The following is a 17,914-nucleotide window of genomic DNA, read 5'->3' as shown; positions in this document are numbered from 1 at the left end:
TGGAAGGCTTTAGCGGAGACAGGAGGGGATGCTCCGTCAGTGGAGGCTGAGGCTCAGTCTGCAGACGCAGCTACACCGACTGACGATCACTTCCCAACTTGTAGCTCAAACACGGACAGTTGAATTAGCAGTTAGCAAAAGGAAGATGAACCCGAATTAGAGTAATTGGCCCCCTCAGATATAAGCTTTACTGTCAGCTTTCTTCTCACGGAGTTGGAGCGCCTGTGCAGGTAAGGTGCGCCAGTAACGTTACTTGAGGAATTAGTTCAGCATTTCTAGTGCATGTAATGTTACTGACAGTTGGCTAATTTGTCAAGACTCCTGAAATGGCATGATAAATAGATTTTAAGTATAAGTCAAATTACTTTGAGCCATCGAGGAAAAAACAAGAAGCGCATAATTGCACCTAAAGATAGGATGGCTATATGTTATGAGAAATATCAGCCACTGGAGCCATCAACGACCCAACTATGAGGCGCACTTCTGCTGTGTCATACAGCTAGCATGTTCACGAAATGGGGCAAAATCCCCTCCTAAATGGTTTTCCTTTGGTACTGTGATATCTGGTTTATATTAATAATATATATATGTATAAATATAAAAGCAGGGCAGAGAGCAACATTTTGTAGTAATACTTGTGTTGCTGCTGTTGGGTCCAGTTTAGGAAGTGACCACTGATACAGAACAGATCTGAACCCTGCAGGTTGAAACTCAAATCGATTTCCTACAAACACACATACACTCTACAAATCTGCCTGTATATCAGATTTGGTGTTCTGGTGGTGCCTCAACACACCAAGGCAAAATAGTATCATTAAAATCATTATTCACATACTTGGGATCAAAAGATTATCCTGTCTCATCACAGGACCCCTGACTCAGCTTGACACATAAAAGGTTTGGTAATCTCCTCAGGATCAGAGGAAAAGGCAGAATAACCAAAAATAAGAGAAGAGGTAATGGGTAGTCACATGGCTACACTGAATGTGTGTTTTCCCTTTTTCATTTTTGTTTCTCAGATATCTTTTTTTTTTTAATTTATATATCTGTCCTTCCCTGCAGTTTCTTGTGCAGATGGAACTGAGCAGGAGGAAAGTGCCTCTGTATGTAAGTATGCGCCCCAGTTTGCAGTCTAGATCAGCTTCTCAAATTAATCTCAACAGTTAGTTTTCCCTCTGGAAAGTCTCTAAAAATTGAGTTTGGGATTCAGTGAGAGACCTGCAGCCTCGTTTATAGAAAATGACAGTTTGTGCTCATGATCAAACCGTTATGTTTATGGAAAGTGGAACAAATACTGAGTGTGAAATGATATGAATGATATCTCCTATGTCTGTTCATCAAGTAAAACTGTAGTTTCTCTGTGTTTAAATATGAACCCAGTGACCCCTTCACTATGTTGATGGAAGTGTGGTTTTCAGATATATGAATAAATCATTTCTATTTTTATGCTGTTGAATTACTTGTGCACTGAATCAAAGTTACTCAGGGAAAAATATAAACCTATCAGCACAGTGACAACAGCTTCCTGGCATATATGTTTATAACTATCAAATCAGTAACTCTGCAATTCATTCCCAGTGATGTTTTTTTATTTGTATTTTACTTTGAGTTGAAAAAGAACTTGTATTTGCTATGCATTTGATGCGTTTCTGATCATGGTAAACCTTTGAATGGATCTGCTGCCTGTGATTTAGCTGTGCACAAACAGGGCATGACTTTGGTCAAATATTTTTTTATTGATTTGGTGACCTAACAACGTGAGGAAAATCGTGCTTCTCTCAAGATCGAGGGTGGACACATTCCTCACACTTTCAAGTTAGTTAAGCAATCTCTAAATTGATGTGCTTTATATGCTGTTTTCCTTTTACATAAGGTTATTTAAAGGTCACCTAATGTTTAATGCAGACACACTGTAATGCCCATTTTGTGTAATGAAACACAGACTCTTCAGATATTGCACCTTCGTTCTGCAGAGGTTCACTCTCTGGTGCAACAACTCAGTTTTGAAAGCCAAAGGCAAAGCTGAATTAGATTACATGTGCTTTAAGTCTATAGCCATGCCAACAACTCAGGAAGCTTGGAGCAAAATGGCAACAGTGTGCTTGGATGCTCACGCTGAAAATGTTAATAGTGACAGTGCTCATGTTTAGGATGTAAATCCACAGATTCATGGGAATGCGATTAGTTTTTCTGGTATTTTTCAAAGTATTGGACACGTTACATTTTTTTTGGTTGTTATGATTCTTGAGGGGGACGTAAATGTTTGCACCAATTTTTATGTCAAACATCTCCACTTTGGTCTTGTCTGTCCAAAGGACATTGAAGACTTGTGGTTTGCACAGATGCAACTTTGCAAACCTAAGCTGTGCTGCCATGTTCTTTTAAGAGAGACTCAACTTTAACCTGGCAACCCTTCCAAACAGTCTTTTTCTAATTGCACTGTCATGAACTTTAACATTTAACATTCTGAGGCCTGCACAGTCTGAGATGTAGCTCTTGGTTTTTTTTGCCATTTCTCTGAACATTGCACAGTCTGACGTTGCTGGGATGTCCACTCCTGGGAAGATTGTGGCATTGTGCTAACACACACCTGAAGGCTTCAGACCAGCAAACTGACAACATTTCTGCTTTTATTGAGGGGGTCGCACTCCATCAATTAATCACAGAGGTGGGACGTAACAAAGTACAAATACTTCATTACAGTACTTAAGTAGAATTTTCAGGTATCTGCACTGAGTATTTATTTTTCTGACAACTTTTTACTTTTACTCTCCACATCTTTACACAAATATCTGTACTTTCTACTCCTTACATTTTCAGAACAGTTTAGTTACTTTAGGTGTAAGGCATCTCCATTTAGACTCAAACCAAACTGAGTCTAAATGGAGGGAACAGTACTGCATAAAAGACAATCCTATTGGTGTATCCACCGCCGGGGCTTATCACACACAAAGAGATGAAATATAAGAAATATATAAATTAGATGCTGGATCTGTATATGATGTGAAATTATGTTTTGTCATAGTGTGAAATATCCTGCAAAACACACTGAGGTGTAATAACTTTTTGTTATTTAAAGGTTGCATGAAACACTGCAGGATGGTGCAGGATAAACAGGTCAGCTTGCCGTACTGTGGTGGATTTACAGTGAAGTTGCTGGACTGGTGCACATGACTGTTTTGATGTGAATGGTAGATAAGAACAGGTGTTAGTAATTATGTTAAGGCTCTAATTAAGGCTCTGCATCTAAACTGAATCTAACCTTCACTAATGTCATTAGTAACAGCTGTGCTTTATTTACTATTTCATGTCAAATAAATGCTAATGAGGACAGAATAGTGTTATTTTTCGGTGTCATGTGGATCTCTACAGCAGTCGGCCCTCTTTATCTGTGTATATACCAATCACCCATACCATTAAATCCACTGACTTCATCTTGGAAGTCTAGGCGGCAGAGCTATAGCAGAAGTCTGCCCTCAGGACTTTCTACTTTCAGACTTCTACATGTTTTTTCAGTGGTTTTGAACACTGAAAAAATTGGTGCATCAATTAGATGGACTAAAGACTGATAAAAGTTTGTTAAAATATATGATCCAAACGCTTCCAACAAATTCAATTAGATTTTATAGAATAATATGATATCATACAAACAAAATTGCAACAAAACTGCTTTGTTGTATCAATGCAGCTCAGCAACATGAAAATGTGTTTGACTCGCTGTCTAATGTTGGGTTTCAGCATTTTCTGGACATTATTTTAAAACATACCACTGACCTAAACATTCTCACACACCGAGCACACCCCTTCATGAAAACAGGAACAGTTTGAGTAATATTACACAGAGCCCAAGGCATTGAGCTGGGCACCAAAGTCAAACCAATCGAACAATCCTGATCTATGGAGGTGGCTCACCCAGCAACCAACAGGACCTATAGGATGTGCTGCCAACATCTCTGTGTCAGACATCACAAGACAACCACAGAGCTCTCAGACCCATTCCTCAGTGAGTCAGAGCTGTTTTGGCAGCATCAGTGGGACCTACACAGTATGGTACAGGTGCTTTTGTTATTGTGGCTGAACAGTGTATGTGTTCACATCCACACAATAGTATGAGTATGTTGTCCTCCAAGGTGCAGGACAAAGGAAAAAAAAAGTAGCATATGGCCACATTGGCACACTTCATATCATTGAAAGCACCAGAAACATTTTTGTGTTTCAAAGTCTGCTCCAGTCCATTTTTCTTTTGCCTCTGGCAGGCCCAACAGATATTTGCAGTATTTCATTTAGTGGCCACATCATCATTAGTGGTCACCATCTGGTCAATAATACAGACATGGAGAGTCTTAATGAGGGTACAGGAGAAGCTGGGTTGACATTTGAGGATTTCTGGTAAACCTGATTTTCTCTCTGTCAAATGAAAGCCTTCAAGGCATTAAGAAATAGATAAGTGAAGCTGAAGGATTAAGTCTTTATATTTTAGACAAGAGAAGTAAAAACAAAAAGCCTCTGTTTTTATTAACCGTGAGAAATCAGGTCAGCTGTTGAGGCAAAAAGAGAGACTACTGAAAAAATACTATTAAACTGTCTACACTAATCTCTAATATATACTGCATTTCATGTTAAATCTTACCTTCCAATTACATTTGGGCTGTCACTTTTTTCCTCAGGCCGTCTCCTCTACTCCTGCCTCAGTCAGTCTTTTGATAGGTTTCCAAGAATAACCCACACAATATGTCTTGTGGCCTCAATACACTGGTCTATTGAGGCCACTGTAGGTGGACAAATTGATATTGTCTACAATAGATTTCTTCCCCCGTCACTGTTGGATGGTGGTGAAAAGCAGCCGCTCTGTAAAACAGAGTAGCTAATAAAGCCTTCAGCCTTCATATTTAAATTCTCTCCGTTGCATTAGTTGTAGTCATGTATTCAAAGGGGAAATTTAACATCAAGACAACAGCATGCAACCAGAAGTGTTTAAAGCTGCAGAAATCTATTTCTATATTAAAAACGTTTGCAGACTGTAAAAAGTAGCAACTAGGTGGTGAATATAGTAGACGTATTTAAGCTGCTAAACCAACATAAAGAGTGACTGTTGGACTTAGTTTTGTTAATATTTGCTGAATATGTGAATAAGCAACTGTTTTCCATATGGACAACTTGTCACTCTGTGGCAAATGAAAAAAAAAAAAAAGCTTCTGCTTTAAATATAAGATAAACTTTCTTTAAATATATAGTACCTCAGGGTCTCATGAGAGGCACCTATTGTTTTTAATGTCACTGACAATTTTGAATATCTCCTTCAATTTTTATATTTGCACTAGTCTATTTTTTGTATTTATTGGTGTGACTCTTCAAACCTTTTGACTGTTTCTTTTGCCTTAAATGAGAAGTCTGAAGTGTTCTAGCCTGTCTGGATCAGGGCAGGTCTTTGCTGAAGACACTAAGGCATTCCTGTTTTTATTGATGGGGGGGTGGTGGTTTATTGCACCCTCGAGAGGAATGCAGTCAGGGGATTCCATGTACTTTACAGAAATGTAGAGGATCAAAATCAGAATAAAGTCTTGCTTTAAAATGAGCCCATATACTTTAGAATAAATGTATTTTTTGATCAGTAGCATTTTTCTTCTTTGTTTTTCCTCTTGACCTCTCCCGCCTTCATTTACCTCAGGGAGAAGCAAAGGTGTTTGCACTGCTGGATGGTTTTGACTCTGCACCAGAGGACGCAGAGGTTTACATTGTTTTGGAAGGATCCACATTGGTCCATGTCACCAGGGCTCACAGTGATGTCATGCTCTGCTTTATTGTGCCTGGTATGTTTTTGTCTAATGTAGCATTATATGTGCAGTACTGTGAAAAAGTCTTAAATCACTCCTTATTTCTTTATATTTTGCAAGGAAAATTGGAAATGGATTCATCAAACATGCATGGGAATACAGTATATAAAGTATATAAACAGAGCTTGTACAATTCTTATGAGCTTGAAAGTCAATATTTGGTATGACCACCTTTATTCTTCAACACAGCCTGAACTCTCTTAGGCAGCTTTCTTGTAATTTCTTTAGTCTTCAGGAATAGTTCTCCAAGCTTCCTGAAGGACATTCAAAGTTCTTCTTTGGATGTTGGCTGCTTTTTGTTCTGTCTTCTGTCAAGATGATCCCACTCTGCTTCCGGGCTCTGGAGAAGCTAATTCACAACTGGTGTTTACTCCACTTGCTTTCACTCCACTGGTAGTGTGTTTGAGATCATTGTCATGCTGAAAAATGAAGTGTTTGCCAATCAGATGCTTTCCAGATTGACCATTCTTTTCTGTGTTCATAACTCCATCAGTTTTGACAAGCACCCTAACACCACTGGCTGAAATGCAGCCTTAAACCATGGCAGAGCCCCCAGTGTTTTTTATACATGGCTGTATAAACTCACTGTTGTACCTCTCTTCTGACCTCCCCTGTACATATTACAATTTGAACCAGAAATTTCAAATTTGAAATCTCACAATTTCTTATTGAGCTTTGGTGAATAATAGATGGATGGATCAATTGAAGAAGCAGATGCATCTCTCAGGTCCGGTGTCAGGGGTTTTGCTGGATTTTTTCCTATTTCTAAAGGACATGATTTTCAGATACTGTCCATCTGCTTCAGATAGTTTTTAGGCCTGCTGCTTCTTCTTTTGTCCTCCACATGTCCAGTTTCATTCCTCTGAAAATGGTCAGGTACAAGGACTGGATTGAAAATTGGTTAGAAAAAAAGTAGTTGGAAATAAGTTCAGAAAGCCTGGAAAACCATTGCTCAAGAGCCCTTTAAAAAATTACAAGTCTGGTTCCTTGGAAGCAAAATGTAAAGAAATGAGAGGTGGTTTAAGACTTTTGTACATTATTGTGTTTTCTCATGTCCTGTGGACTATTTTACAAAGCCATGCTCAAACACTAAATGATACATCCTAACAATCCCAGGTTTTTCACTTTTTTCCTATCACATATCATTATAGATTAGATATTTGATTCTTCAGACATACAGGCTTACACATATACATGCACCTACAGTAAGTAGCTTGAGGTCTGAAGGTGTGCAGAATCACACAGCTTCCACCCAGAAAGAAAACAACTTCATGAACAATATGTCATTATTACTAAGCCTTTGTGTCTCTGTGCAACACAAACAACAGGCAGTCCTGCAGGTTTTGCACTCTCACAAGAACTGGATTAACTCTACCAAATACAGAAAAGGAACAGTGCCTTTGTTAGCATACAAAAAGAAAATCTGATACTCAAAACATATCCAATGGCTTGGAGGCATTCATAAAGTCCTGTGCCCATGGTATGTTTTAACAATGTTCATTTCTCTGGAGCTTGAAAAAGGCGACTGGACTTCTTTTTGTTTCTTGAAGACGTTTCACCTCTCATCCGAAAGGCTTCTTCAGTTCTCAACCAAATGGTGGAGAGACCCAGGTATTTAAACCCCTGTGGGCGTAGTCCCCTGGAGGTGGTTATGACCCTCTATTGATCATGTGTGTGAACACATGTGCCCAGGTGTGAAGGGGGCGTGGGTCATATTTAATCAGTGGTTTCAGTTGAAACCAATTTAGGACTCCGCTCCATTGTTTCCTGTGGCCTATTGAGGTCACTGGAACAAAGGTGTGAATGGGGGTTGAGACGTCTGGGAAGGGAGCTCAGGACAGCACTGTAAGCGGGGGAAAGTTGGTGACGTAATCCACCTCCTCTGTTCAATGATGGTTGTTCACAGTGGACATAGATGGCTTCTTTCACTCCTCTTTCAAACCATCTGTTTTCCCTGTCCAAAATGTGAACATTGGCATCCTCAAAAGAGTGCCCTTTTTCCTTCAGATGCAGATGTACTGCTGAATCTTGTCCTGTCGAGGTGGCTCTTCTATGTTGTGCCATTCGTTTGTGAAGAGGCTGTTTGGTTTCACCAATGTAGAGGTCCGAGCACTCTTCACTGCACTGAACAGCATACACTACATCGCTGATCTTGTGTTTGGCGGGTTTGTCCTTGGGATGAACCAGTTTTTGTCTTAGGGTGTGACTTGGTTTGAAGTATACTGAGATGTCATGCTTGGAGAAAATTCTTCTGAGTTTCTCTGACAAGCCTGACACATATGGGATGACAATGTTGTTCCTCTTGTCCTTCCTATTCTCTGTAGTTTGTGTTTGGCCTTCATTCCTGTGCATCTTAGCTGATTTGATGAAGGCCCAGTTGGGGTAACCGCATGTTTTGAGGGCTTTCTTAATGTGTGTGTGTTCCTTATGCTTCCCTTCTGCCTTAGAGGGAACACTTTCCGCACGGTGTTGTAGGGTCCTGATCACCCCAAGTTTGTGTTCCAGAGGGTGGTGGGAGTCAAAGAGGAGATACTGGTCTGTGTGTGTGGGCTTCCGGTAAACTTCAATGTTGAGGCTTCCATCTTCCTCGATAAGCATCTTCCTCGATAAGCACCGCACAGTCCAGGAATGGTAACAGATGGTTTGAAAGAGGAGTGAAAGAAGCCATCTATGTCCACTGTGAACAACCATCATTGAACAGAGGAGGTGGATTACGTCACCAACTTTCCCCCGCTTACAGTGCTGTCCTGAGCTCCCTTCCCAGACGTCTCAACCCCCATTCACACCTTTGTTCCAGTGACCTCAATAGGCCACAGGAAACAATGGAGCGGAGTCCTAAATTGGTTTCAACTGAAACCACTGATTAAATATGACCCACGCCCCCTTCACACCTGGGCACATGTGTTCACACACATGATCAATAGAGGGTCATAACCACCTCCAGGGGACTACGCCCACAGGGGTTTAAATACCTGGGTCTCTCCACCATTTGGTTGAGAACTGAAGAAGCCTTTCGGATGAGAGGTGAAACGTCTTCAAGAAACAAAAAGAAGTCCAGTCGCCTTTTTCAAGCTCCAGAGACTACTATGACCTGGATGACTGAGAATCTACACAGACAACAATGTTCATTCATTTCTCACAAACCATAAATCTTTTTCGATAGATTTTCTTGCACCTTAGTGGCCTTCTATTTCAATTAAGCACAGGTTGAAACAAAGTCTGGAACTTTTGTAGTATTTTTGTAGCATCCATTGACACATACTGTACAAATCAGCTCACTGTCTGATGTTAAGTCTAACTTTTTTGTGCCTGTTTAGGACATAATCTGGCAGAGGTGGTTTCTGTCCAGGCATACCTGTGCTCTGAAACCATACCCCTCACCTGGGTAGGCGGGGCTTCATTAGAGTATGTTCATGATGATGCTCAGGTAAGAAAGATAAACTGATTCTGTACTTGTGGTAAAAGCATGTGTTTATACACTGATTCTTCAATAGTAGATAGCCACCTACATCAACTGATATAATTAGAGAAAATGCTACAGACATTTTTGTATTGGCTAGGAAATTGTTCAATACAAAGGAAGTAGTGAAAATAATGGTTTTGTAGGGCTCTTCAGTTACAGCTGATTATATCTTATTCATAACTGGTATCATCTCAGGACCTGGCAGAGCACCTGGTAATCCACGGACATTGTCTGAACTCAACGGATCACAAGGAGCTGAGCAGCCTCTTCAACCTTGGCCAGCAGAGCTCTCGCTGCGTTATGGATTGCAGAGTGGCCCTGGCCATGGCTAACCTCGATATCCCCCCAAACTGGAATGTACTCGGGAGCCACAGTGGAGATGGTGAGAGCTGCAGTTCAATTTAATTAAATTTTATTTATATAGCGCCAAATCACAACAACAGTGACCTCAATGCGTTTCATATGGTAAGATAATGACCCCACAATAATACAGAGAAAACCCCAACAATTAGACGATCCCGTATGAGCAAACACTTGGTGACAGTGGGAAGGAGAAGCTCTCTTTTAACAGGAAGAAACCTCTGGCAGAACCAAACTCAGGGTATCTGGTATATAAACACAGAGAGAGTGAAATGAGGATGCGTACAGCAGAAATAATGGGAAGCCCCCAGCAGCCTAGGCATATTGCAGCGTAACTAAGGGAGGGTTCAGGGTCACCTGATCCAGCCCCAACTATAAGCTTTATCGAAAAGGAAAGTTTTTAAGCCTAATCTTAAAAGTAGAGAGAGTGTTTGTCTCCCAAATCCAAGCTGGGAGCTGGTTCCACAGAAGAGGGGCTCTGTCTCACATTCCACTTTTAAATACCCTACAAACTACAAGTAAGCCAGCAGTCTGAGTGTGAAGTGCCCTATTGGGGTGATATGGTACTATGAGGTCTTTAAGATAAGATGGGGCCTGTTTATTCAAGACTTTGTATGTGAAGAGAAGAATTTAAAATTTTTTTCTGGATTTAACAGGGAGCCAATGAAGAGAAGCCAATATGGGAGAAATCTGCTCTCTCTTTCTAGTCCCTGTCAGTACTCTAGCTGCAGCATTTTGGATCAACTGACAGCTTTTCAGGAAGCTTTTAGGACAGCCTGAGACAGGATGTTTCTAATTTTAGAGATATTGTGCAAATGCAAGAAAGTGGTCCGTCATATTTGTTTAATAAGTGCATTGAAGGACATATCCTGGTCAAAAATGACTCCAAGATTCCTCACAGTGTGACTGGAAGCCAAGGTAATGTCATCAAGAGCAAGTATCTGGTTAGTCACCATGTTTCTAAGATTTGTACGGCTTCATGGATAGATAAAGCTGGGTATCATCTGCATAGCAATGAAAATGTACGCTATACCTTCTAATAATTCTGCCTAAGGGATGCATATATAATGTAAATAGAATGGGTCCCAGCACAGAACCCTGTGGAACTCCATAATTAACCTTAGTGTGTGAAGATGGCTTCCCATTTACATGAACAAATTGGAGTCTATCAGATAAATACAATTCAAACCACTGCAGCACAGTACCTTTAATACCTATGGCATGCTCTAATCTCTGTAATAAAATGTTATGGTCAAAAGTATCCAAAGCTGCACTGAGGTCCAACAGGACAAGAACAGAGATGAGTCCACTCTGAGACCATAAGAAGATCATTTGTAACCTTCGCTAATGCAGTATCTGTACTGTGATGAATTCTGAAACATTTATTTATTTAAAAATGTTAAAATTCAAAAATGTTTAAAATGGTAAACTCTGTTTATCCAGATATGGTCATAACTTTGCAGTGCAAATTGCAAAGTAAGAGGGAGAGGTTTTAATTAAAAAGAGTTGATTTAAACACAGGGTTACCATGTTTAATTATTTACATGTTTATTCATGCACAAAAAAAATAGGGCAGTTAGTGATTAGAAATGTAGCTAACAGCCTTTGTCATAACCCATCACTCAGCACTGTCCTGGTAACTATGCAAGGAAGGGTGAACTTTTCAACTCTGCAACCTCTCCGCCCACCTTCTTCTCAGCCATCATTCCCATTTTCCATGCTCACCAGGCTGAAATCGGAAGTGAACATGGTCCCATGTGTTCTTCTGTTAAATTCATCAAAGCCAATTAAGCAGCATGTAATGTGGTTAATAGAGCCTTTCCATCTGGAAGTAGCCCTAGGCAGAGCTCAATAAATCTGATGGAGCGTGTGTTTATGTGTGTTTGCGTGTGTTTGCGTGTGGCCTCTGTCTGTGCTGACCACCATGTTTACTAGATGCCACCATCTGTTTGTATCATTTGAGTGTTTGTGTAGGGCTACTTACATAAATAACAAACTAAATTTAGCTATAATATAGTTATGGCAGTCTGTTTCATTGCAATGTCTCTCTCTAACTGTCTGCAGTTAATTTGATAACACTGCTTATGACATCACTCTATTGCTGATGCTTAATATGACTCAATCAATCCCCAAGTTTCCTAAGTAGTCACTGTTTGCATACAGTGTTTTCAATAAAATAAAAAACAAATAAATAAAAAAAAGTACTGGAATACCTTAACAATTCTTCATTATCACAAAGCCAAGAGACAGCACTAGAGATAATTATGTTCGTCCTGTGGGCAGTTCTAAAATTGAGCATCAGTATACTGATGCAACTGGAAAAATCTGTTGTTTTTGCAGCTTAATAAGGCCTGCACCTGATGGGCTTTGGTTGTGAACTATATGCAGAAGTGAGTAAACCCATGTGCAATATCACTTAAAAGTCAAATTCTTCAAAACTGTATCACTTTAAAATTATGGCATTTTTATCTAAGTTATGTAAAATGGAAAGCACACCATTTTCAGTCATGTGAAAAGTTTTATCAGGACTCCTATGAAAAATCTGTACACCCCATGATTCAATAGCTTGTTAACACTGGGTTGAAGTCTAGACTTTGACTGACCCATTGCGACACCTTGATTCTTTTCTTCTTCAGCAATTCTGTTGGACACTTTCCGGTGTGATCAGTTTTAGCTGTTGGACTGATGGCCTCACATCTGACTCTAGAATACTTTGGTATACAGAGGACTTCATGGCTGACTCAATGACTGCAAGGTGCTGCAAAAACAAGCCCAAATCATGCCTCCACTGCTGCACTTGACAGTTGGTAGGATGTGTTTGTGCTGAGATGCTGTGTATGGTTTTCACCAAACCTGGCACTTTTAACATGCTAACTGCAGCAAACTGCTAAAATGTCTGCTTTCATAGAGGTGGTCACACTTGTTGATGATCAGCTAATCAAGTGCATTTAATTAGCAGCACCTGGCTGCTCCTTAGCACCTGAATTCCTATGGAGGCAGTAAGAGTGGACTTAGTTTTTCACAGGAGTGCATAGAAACCTGTTCCTTCCTCACATGACTGTATTCATTATATTAAAAATAGAAGCTACACAGTAGGAATCCAGCACAGTAGTAGTCAGTACAGCTTTCATGACATTTGTGTTTTCATTTTTTCAGTACTTCTTCTGAACACCCTACTTCTCAGTGACACACACAGTTCTCTTCGGCATGGAGGACATCAGCGTTCCACACTTGTTGAAGAGAGATTCGGCTATTCTTTTAAAAATTTACAGAGGATAAATTCCAATATTCCTCTCCTGCCAGGTTTCTGGAGACTAGGAGTCAGCCTTTTAGCCAGTACTTTGGTTAATCTTCAGACATTCCTGGCATCATCTATAAGTCATTTCCCATCACCTTTTGCACTCACCATACTGTCACTCCTGTGCTTCACTATCTCTACTATTCAGTTCAGTTTAGGTTGATTTATATAGTACCAATTCACATCAACAGTTGCCTCAAGGAGCTTATGTGTGTTCACTCTGGTAGTCCTGGCCAAGTTCATGCTGGACCGAATCAGAGCTGTGAAAATTGATCTCACCCAATATTTGTCAGGTGCCTTTTCATGTTCATTAGCAAAGTTTAATCTTGCAGTAATGTGCTGCAGAACAAGCCAGGATTTTTTTTTTTCTTGGACACTCTCCACAGAGGCTGTTATGCAATGTCCTTCATACTCACTGAGCTGTCACAAAAACTCAAGATTTCAATTGGTAACCCCTGTGCCAAGTATGAAGCACTTCCTGTCTGTTTTATGAAGATAGGGTTTGCAGGTTATGCACTGTCATTAATATTATTTTAGGAGGACGTTCACAGCAGCCTTGATTAATTGTACTATGACTTATTGTGTACCTTCTGATTACTTCTGCAACTGTGTTACAACTGATCTTTGTTGCTCATCAATTTTCCTGTTTCCTCTTCTAGCTTTGTGAAATCTTATAATCAGATTTTTTTCATCTCCATTTTCAGTTCCACTGGTAATTTATTTCAATGTGAACCCATGAATTAGCTAAAGTATAGAAGAAAGAAATTCAAAGCTGAGACAATTCTGGTTCTTCTATAATCATGTTCATTCAGCTAGGCTAACTGGAAGTTACAGGTGTTGTTTCAATAATCCCAGGTTTTCAGTTTCAGTGGTTTCAGGTGTATTCTGTTTCTACTTTGGGGCCTGTAGTTTCACTTTAGTCTCTCTAAAGTATGTTTTATCTTTTATAAAAGGAAACGTCCTACTTATCAAATCAATTTTGAATTTTGAAGTTAAAGTGCTGTTGCACAGGGCTCGACTCATTTGTGCTGTAGACTGTATTTATTAATGCTTACACAATTATCCTCTGCAGTACAAAGGACAAAGTGCATGAGAGTGTGAAAATTGTCGTATTTTTCTGATAAGGTGACATGCAGTGCCACACAATGCACTGAAATGTCCCCCCGCAGCAAATCAGTTGTGATGTTGATTGTGTTTGATATTTATATTTTTCCTGTCATTTATTCCTTTGTGATTTTTTTTTGTCTTGGTGGATAATTCATAGTCAGTTCAGACAGTGTTTCTATTTTATATGCAAGTTACCAAACTTACTTTAATGCAAAATGATTCTCTCTTTTAAGAAGAGAATAATTTTGTTAGAGACTAAGATGTTTTTTGGCTGGACCAAATTTATCCATTAGTCATCTGGACTGGAATCTTTTTAAACTGCATTAAATGGGAGACATAAATCTAAGAAATCATCACATTTGCAGACTGTCTATTGTCACGACCTTGTTAAAAGGCCTCTGTTGTCTTAAAATAGGTCAGTGGAGCAGAGGGATCTGGTGCTGTGTAAGAATAGAAATCAGTTATTGACAGTTCACATAATTATCCTAATTAGATGATTATCTGGATTTCTGACATGTTAGTTTCCTCCTGTTTTTGGTGAGTTTCAGATTCCCGGTTAAGCAGTTGTCTTGGCTCCTACTGCATACTTTCATGTCTTCAGAGCTGTCACTTTTTTTTATGGTAATATATTTCTCTCCTTATTCTCCAGAGCACAGTCCCAGAGAGTCTCCCCTCCACCTGGCTGTTCGATGGGGTATGTGTCGGCTCGCAGAGCTGTTGCTTTGCCAGCCGGGGGGTTTGATGGCTGTCAATCTGCCAAACGAAGATGGAGTCACACCGCTGCAGCTGGCGGAGGCAGCAGGCAACACAGAACTCTTAGAGCTGCTCTCAAAGTAAGATTATAAGCTTTAACGGGGTGCTTCCAGGAGAGACACTGACAAATGAATCACTGTTAAAACATGAGGGATTCACAATCTAGAACTTTCCCATTCACCACAGTAAGAGAAAATGTTCCCTCAACTATATACATAACCCAATTTTAGTCTAGCTATTATCCTAGCTAACATTAGTTCTTTAGATTTGTGAAATACTGTGATTGTACTGAAGTGATGAAATCCATTTTATTATTATATGCTAAAAAGCAATGTTACCTGAAAACTCTGGCTCTAATTGGATTCATAATACAGGTTTATTTATTTTTCCTAGAAAAAACTCAAAGACCAGATCATCTGCACTTAATGACAGTACATTTGAGATGCAGTATGCTAAAGACGTTTGGAAAATTTTGCTCTGCATAGTGAAAACAGTATTCTAAATATCAACCCTTGTGCCTGATGTTTTTCTGTCGTTTCGCAGCCCACCCAACCCACTAGCTACACCTCCTGCTGGTCTTTCTCAGGTGTGGGCAGACCGATCTCGCCTGCTTAGGTTCTGTCATGACACGGGGAACCTGACTCTGACTGTCAGACAAAACCTGAGGTGGAACTCAGAGGAGAGCCGGCATGCCGACATCCTGCTTCTCAGAGACCGCCTGAGAGATGAGGGCTTCCTTAGAGGGGTGAGTGGGAGTTTATCAGTGTTACCTTGAAGATTGTCAAGGTAGTATCTGTAAACATAAGAATGAAATAGAAAAAAATAGTTGATTATGATTAAACAAAACCAAAAATGACAGATTAACCTTTTCTTGGGAACCTCATACATGAAATTATTGTTTTTTTTGCTGCAACTGAAATACTTAAAAGTACACACAAAAGTAAAAAAAAAAAAAACAGTCAATACAGTACCTGCTCCAGTCATGTTAGTTTACTGAATCTTTTGATTTAAAGATTGCTTTTTCTCCTTCAGATCAAAGCACTAAGGAGAGAGCAGGCAGAGACCATCTTAGGGAAGGAAGAACTAGTGGATCCTGCAGACAATGGTATCATACACACTCAAATCTGTCTGTTTTTGCGGGATTTGGGAGACCTGATTAAACTAAACCATCCGGTCTTAGCTCTTCTCTTTCATGTTACAATGATCTGCTATTTTTTTTTTTTTTTACTGTATTGGATCTACACACTATGGTTTCATGCAGACATCAGTAGAAATTGACTGCCCTCTTCTGGGGCTTTATGGGTACTGCCAGGATGTGGCCAAAAAAAAAACCAAGCCAGCTGTATGAAGATGACAGTTTCATGTAATTTCTTCGATTAATAGATGGTGAATTATTAGTCAATTATCAGGGAAGTAATCAGTAACAGTAACGGCACCCTACTTCAGAACTTAAGGATTTTCTGCTTTGAAGTATTTTTTTTAATCAAACAAAAGGATCTGTAAAAGGATGTAGTTGCAGGTATTTTGTTCATAAAATAAAATTATTTTTTTAGCTGGGTGCATGAAAGTCTCAGAATAAATATTTCAGGTGAGTGAAAGGAGGAAGGTTCGGGCAGCTCTGCTTAGACTCTTCCTCCAAAGATCGCTCTGGATAAACGGTGGAGGATGGGATGTACCTACTTTCATCAAGTAGATGTAAAGGAAGGTGGGAGTGGAAGATCACTAAATTAAAGAAACACTGATTGCTTAAAACCTGATGAGTGAAAACTTTGACCTCATGGTGGTGCTACAGGAAAACTCAGGGTATCATAAATGGGCCTGTGGACGTTATGAATGACTAAAGGGAATTTTATAGCAGTTCTTCCAATAGCATTTGAGATATTCCAGTGAGATCCCAATAACCAAACCGAGAGCCATATCACTAGTGTAGCTATCAATTCAAAAGATTAGCCAGATATTTTTTTCTCTCGTTCTGTCTCTGTAGCTCTTGTTTGACCAACGGTTAAACAAACTGTAGCTTCTATACCTCCTCTCTGACTCTCTCCCACCATATCTATGTTTTACTACTTCCTTCTGCTACATTTCCTGCCTTCATATTTCAACATCACCCAAGGCCACTAATCAAACCGCCCAAACACTCATTTCTATATATTGCTGCCTTGTTACTGGGTAAGCCATCACACACCATGCCTTTTGATCTTGGGATGCACATGGTAGTTAAATGAAAATGGAGATCAAGGCCACACAGTAAAAAAAAAAAAAAATCCCCCAGGGTTATGAAAAGAAAACAAAAATCCGAGTTAACGTGGGATCATTAAAAACTGACAAACGTCTGTGCTTACTTTTTTCTTTTGAAGTTTGATGCCTGTGTCTGAATATGTTATGTTTTTTTCAGCATTGTATCCTGACATAAATGGAGAAAACGCTGTTCCTGAAGAGAATGTAAGTATTTAGCACATTTTTATAATAACTAGCCAGGCCTGCAGTTCTTGTATGTTTCGCTTATATATAAAAATTTTTTTTCTTCTTCATTATATCAGTCAGACAGCAAAAATGATTGTTGGTAAACACCAGACAAATAAATAATAAATGCATATGTTTCTTCTTCTTTGCAAGCTACATATTCATTGTATAAGACAAAGTAATCAATTCAATTTTATTTATATAGCGCCAAATCACAACAAGCAGTCGCCTCAAGGCGCTTTATATTGTGGGTAAAAACGCTAAAATAATACAGAGAAAACCCAACAGTCAAAACGACCCCCTATGAGCAGCACTTGGCGACAGTGGGAAGGAAATACTCCTTTTTAACAGGAAGAAACCTGCAGCAGAACCAGGCTCAGGGACGGGCAGTCATCTGCTGTGACCGGTTGGGGCTGAGGGGAGAGAAAAAAGACATGTTGTTACAGGTGGTATTTTAAAAACACTTGTTCACTTTCCATCAACATCTGCACCAGCTAGTGGCAAACTTGGGTCATGGCTACAACAGAGCATTGTTTGTGCCTCAGTGCTCCAGGTTTTTTCCTCTCTCTCTTATTGTCAAGGTGCTGGATTTGGCACCTTGCACACACCACTGAATAGCTGACTTTGTGAGCGGTC

General features: G+C 39.7%; 1 protein-coding gene across 3 annotated transcripts in view; it reads left to right on the top strand.

Moving 5' to 3' along the window:
- Positions 1–29: 29 nt before the first annotated feature.
- The window catches only part of LOC115785952 (rho guanine nucleotide exchange factor 28-like), a 44,349-nt gene continuing 26,464 nt past the window's right edge, over positions 30–17,914 (top strand). For all 3 annotated transcript variants that reach the window (XM_030737905.1, XM_030737904.1, XM_030737903.1), the window contains exons 1-9: positions 30–230; positions 1,063–1,107; positions 5,669–5,810; positions 9,152–9,261; positions 9,493–9,679; positions 14,712–14,895; positions 15,359–15,560; positions 15,848–15,920; positions 17,211–17,257. In XM_030737905.1, coding sequence (XP_030593765.1) covers positions 1,075–1,107; positions 5,669–5,810; positions 9,152–9,261; positions 9,493–9,679; positions 14,712–14,895; positions 15,359–15,560; positions 15,848–15,920; positions 17,211–17,257 — 978 coding nt within the window. In that variant the 5' untranslated portion in view covers positions 30–230; positions 1,063–1,074. The remainder of the gene's footprint in view (positions 231–1,062; positions 1,108–5,668; positions 5,811–9,151; positions 9,262–9,492; positions 9,680–14,711; positions 14,896–15,358; positions 15,561–15,847; positions 15,921–17,210; positions 17,258–17,914) is intronic.

Source organism: Archocentrus centrarchus, chromosome 9 (assembly GCF_007364275.1).
Source record: "Archocentrus centrarchus isolate MPI-CPG fArcCen1 chromosome 9, fArcCen1, whole genome shotgun sequence".
Classification (NCBI taxonomy): Eukaryota; Metazoa; Chordata; class Actinopteri; order Cichliformes; family Cichlidae; genus Archocentrus; species Archocentrus centrarchus.
This window is presented reverse-complemented; position numbering and strand designations above follow the sequence as displayed.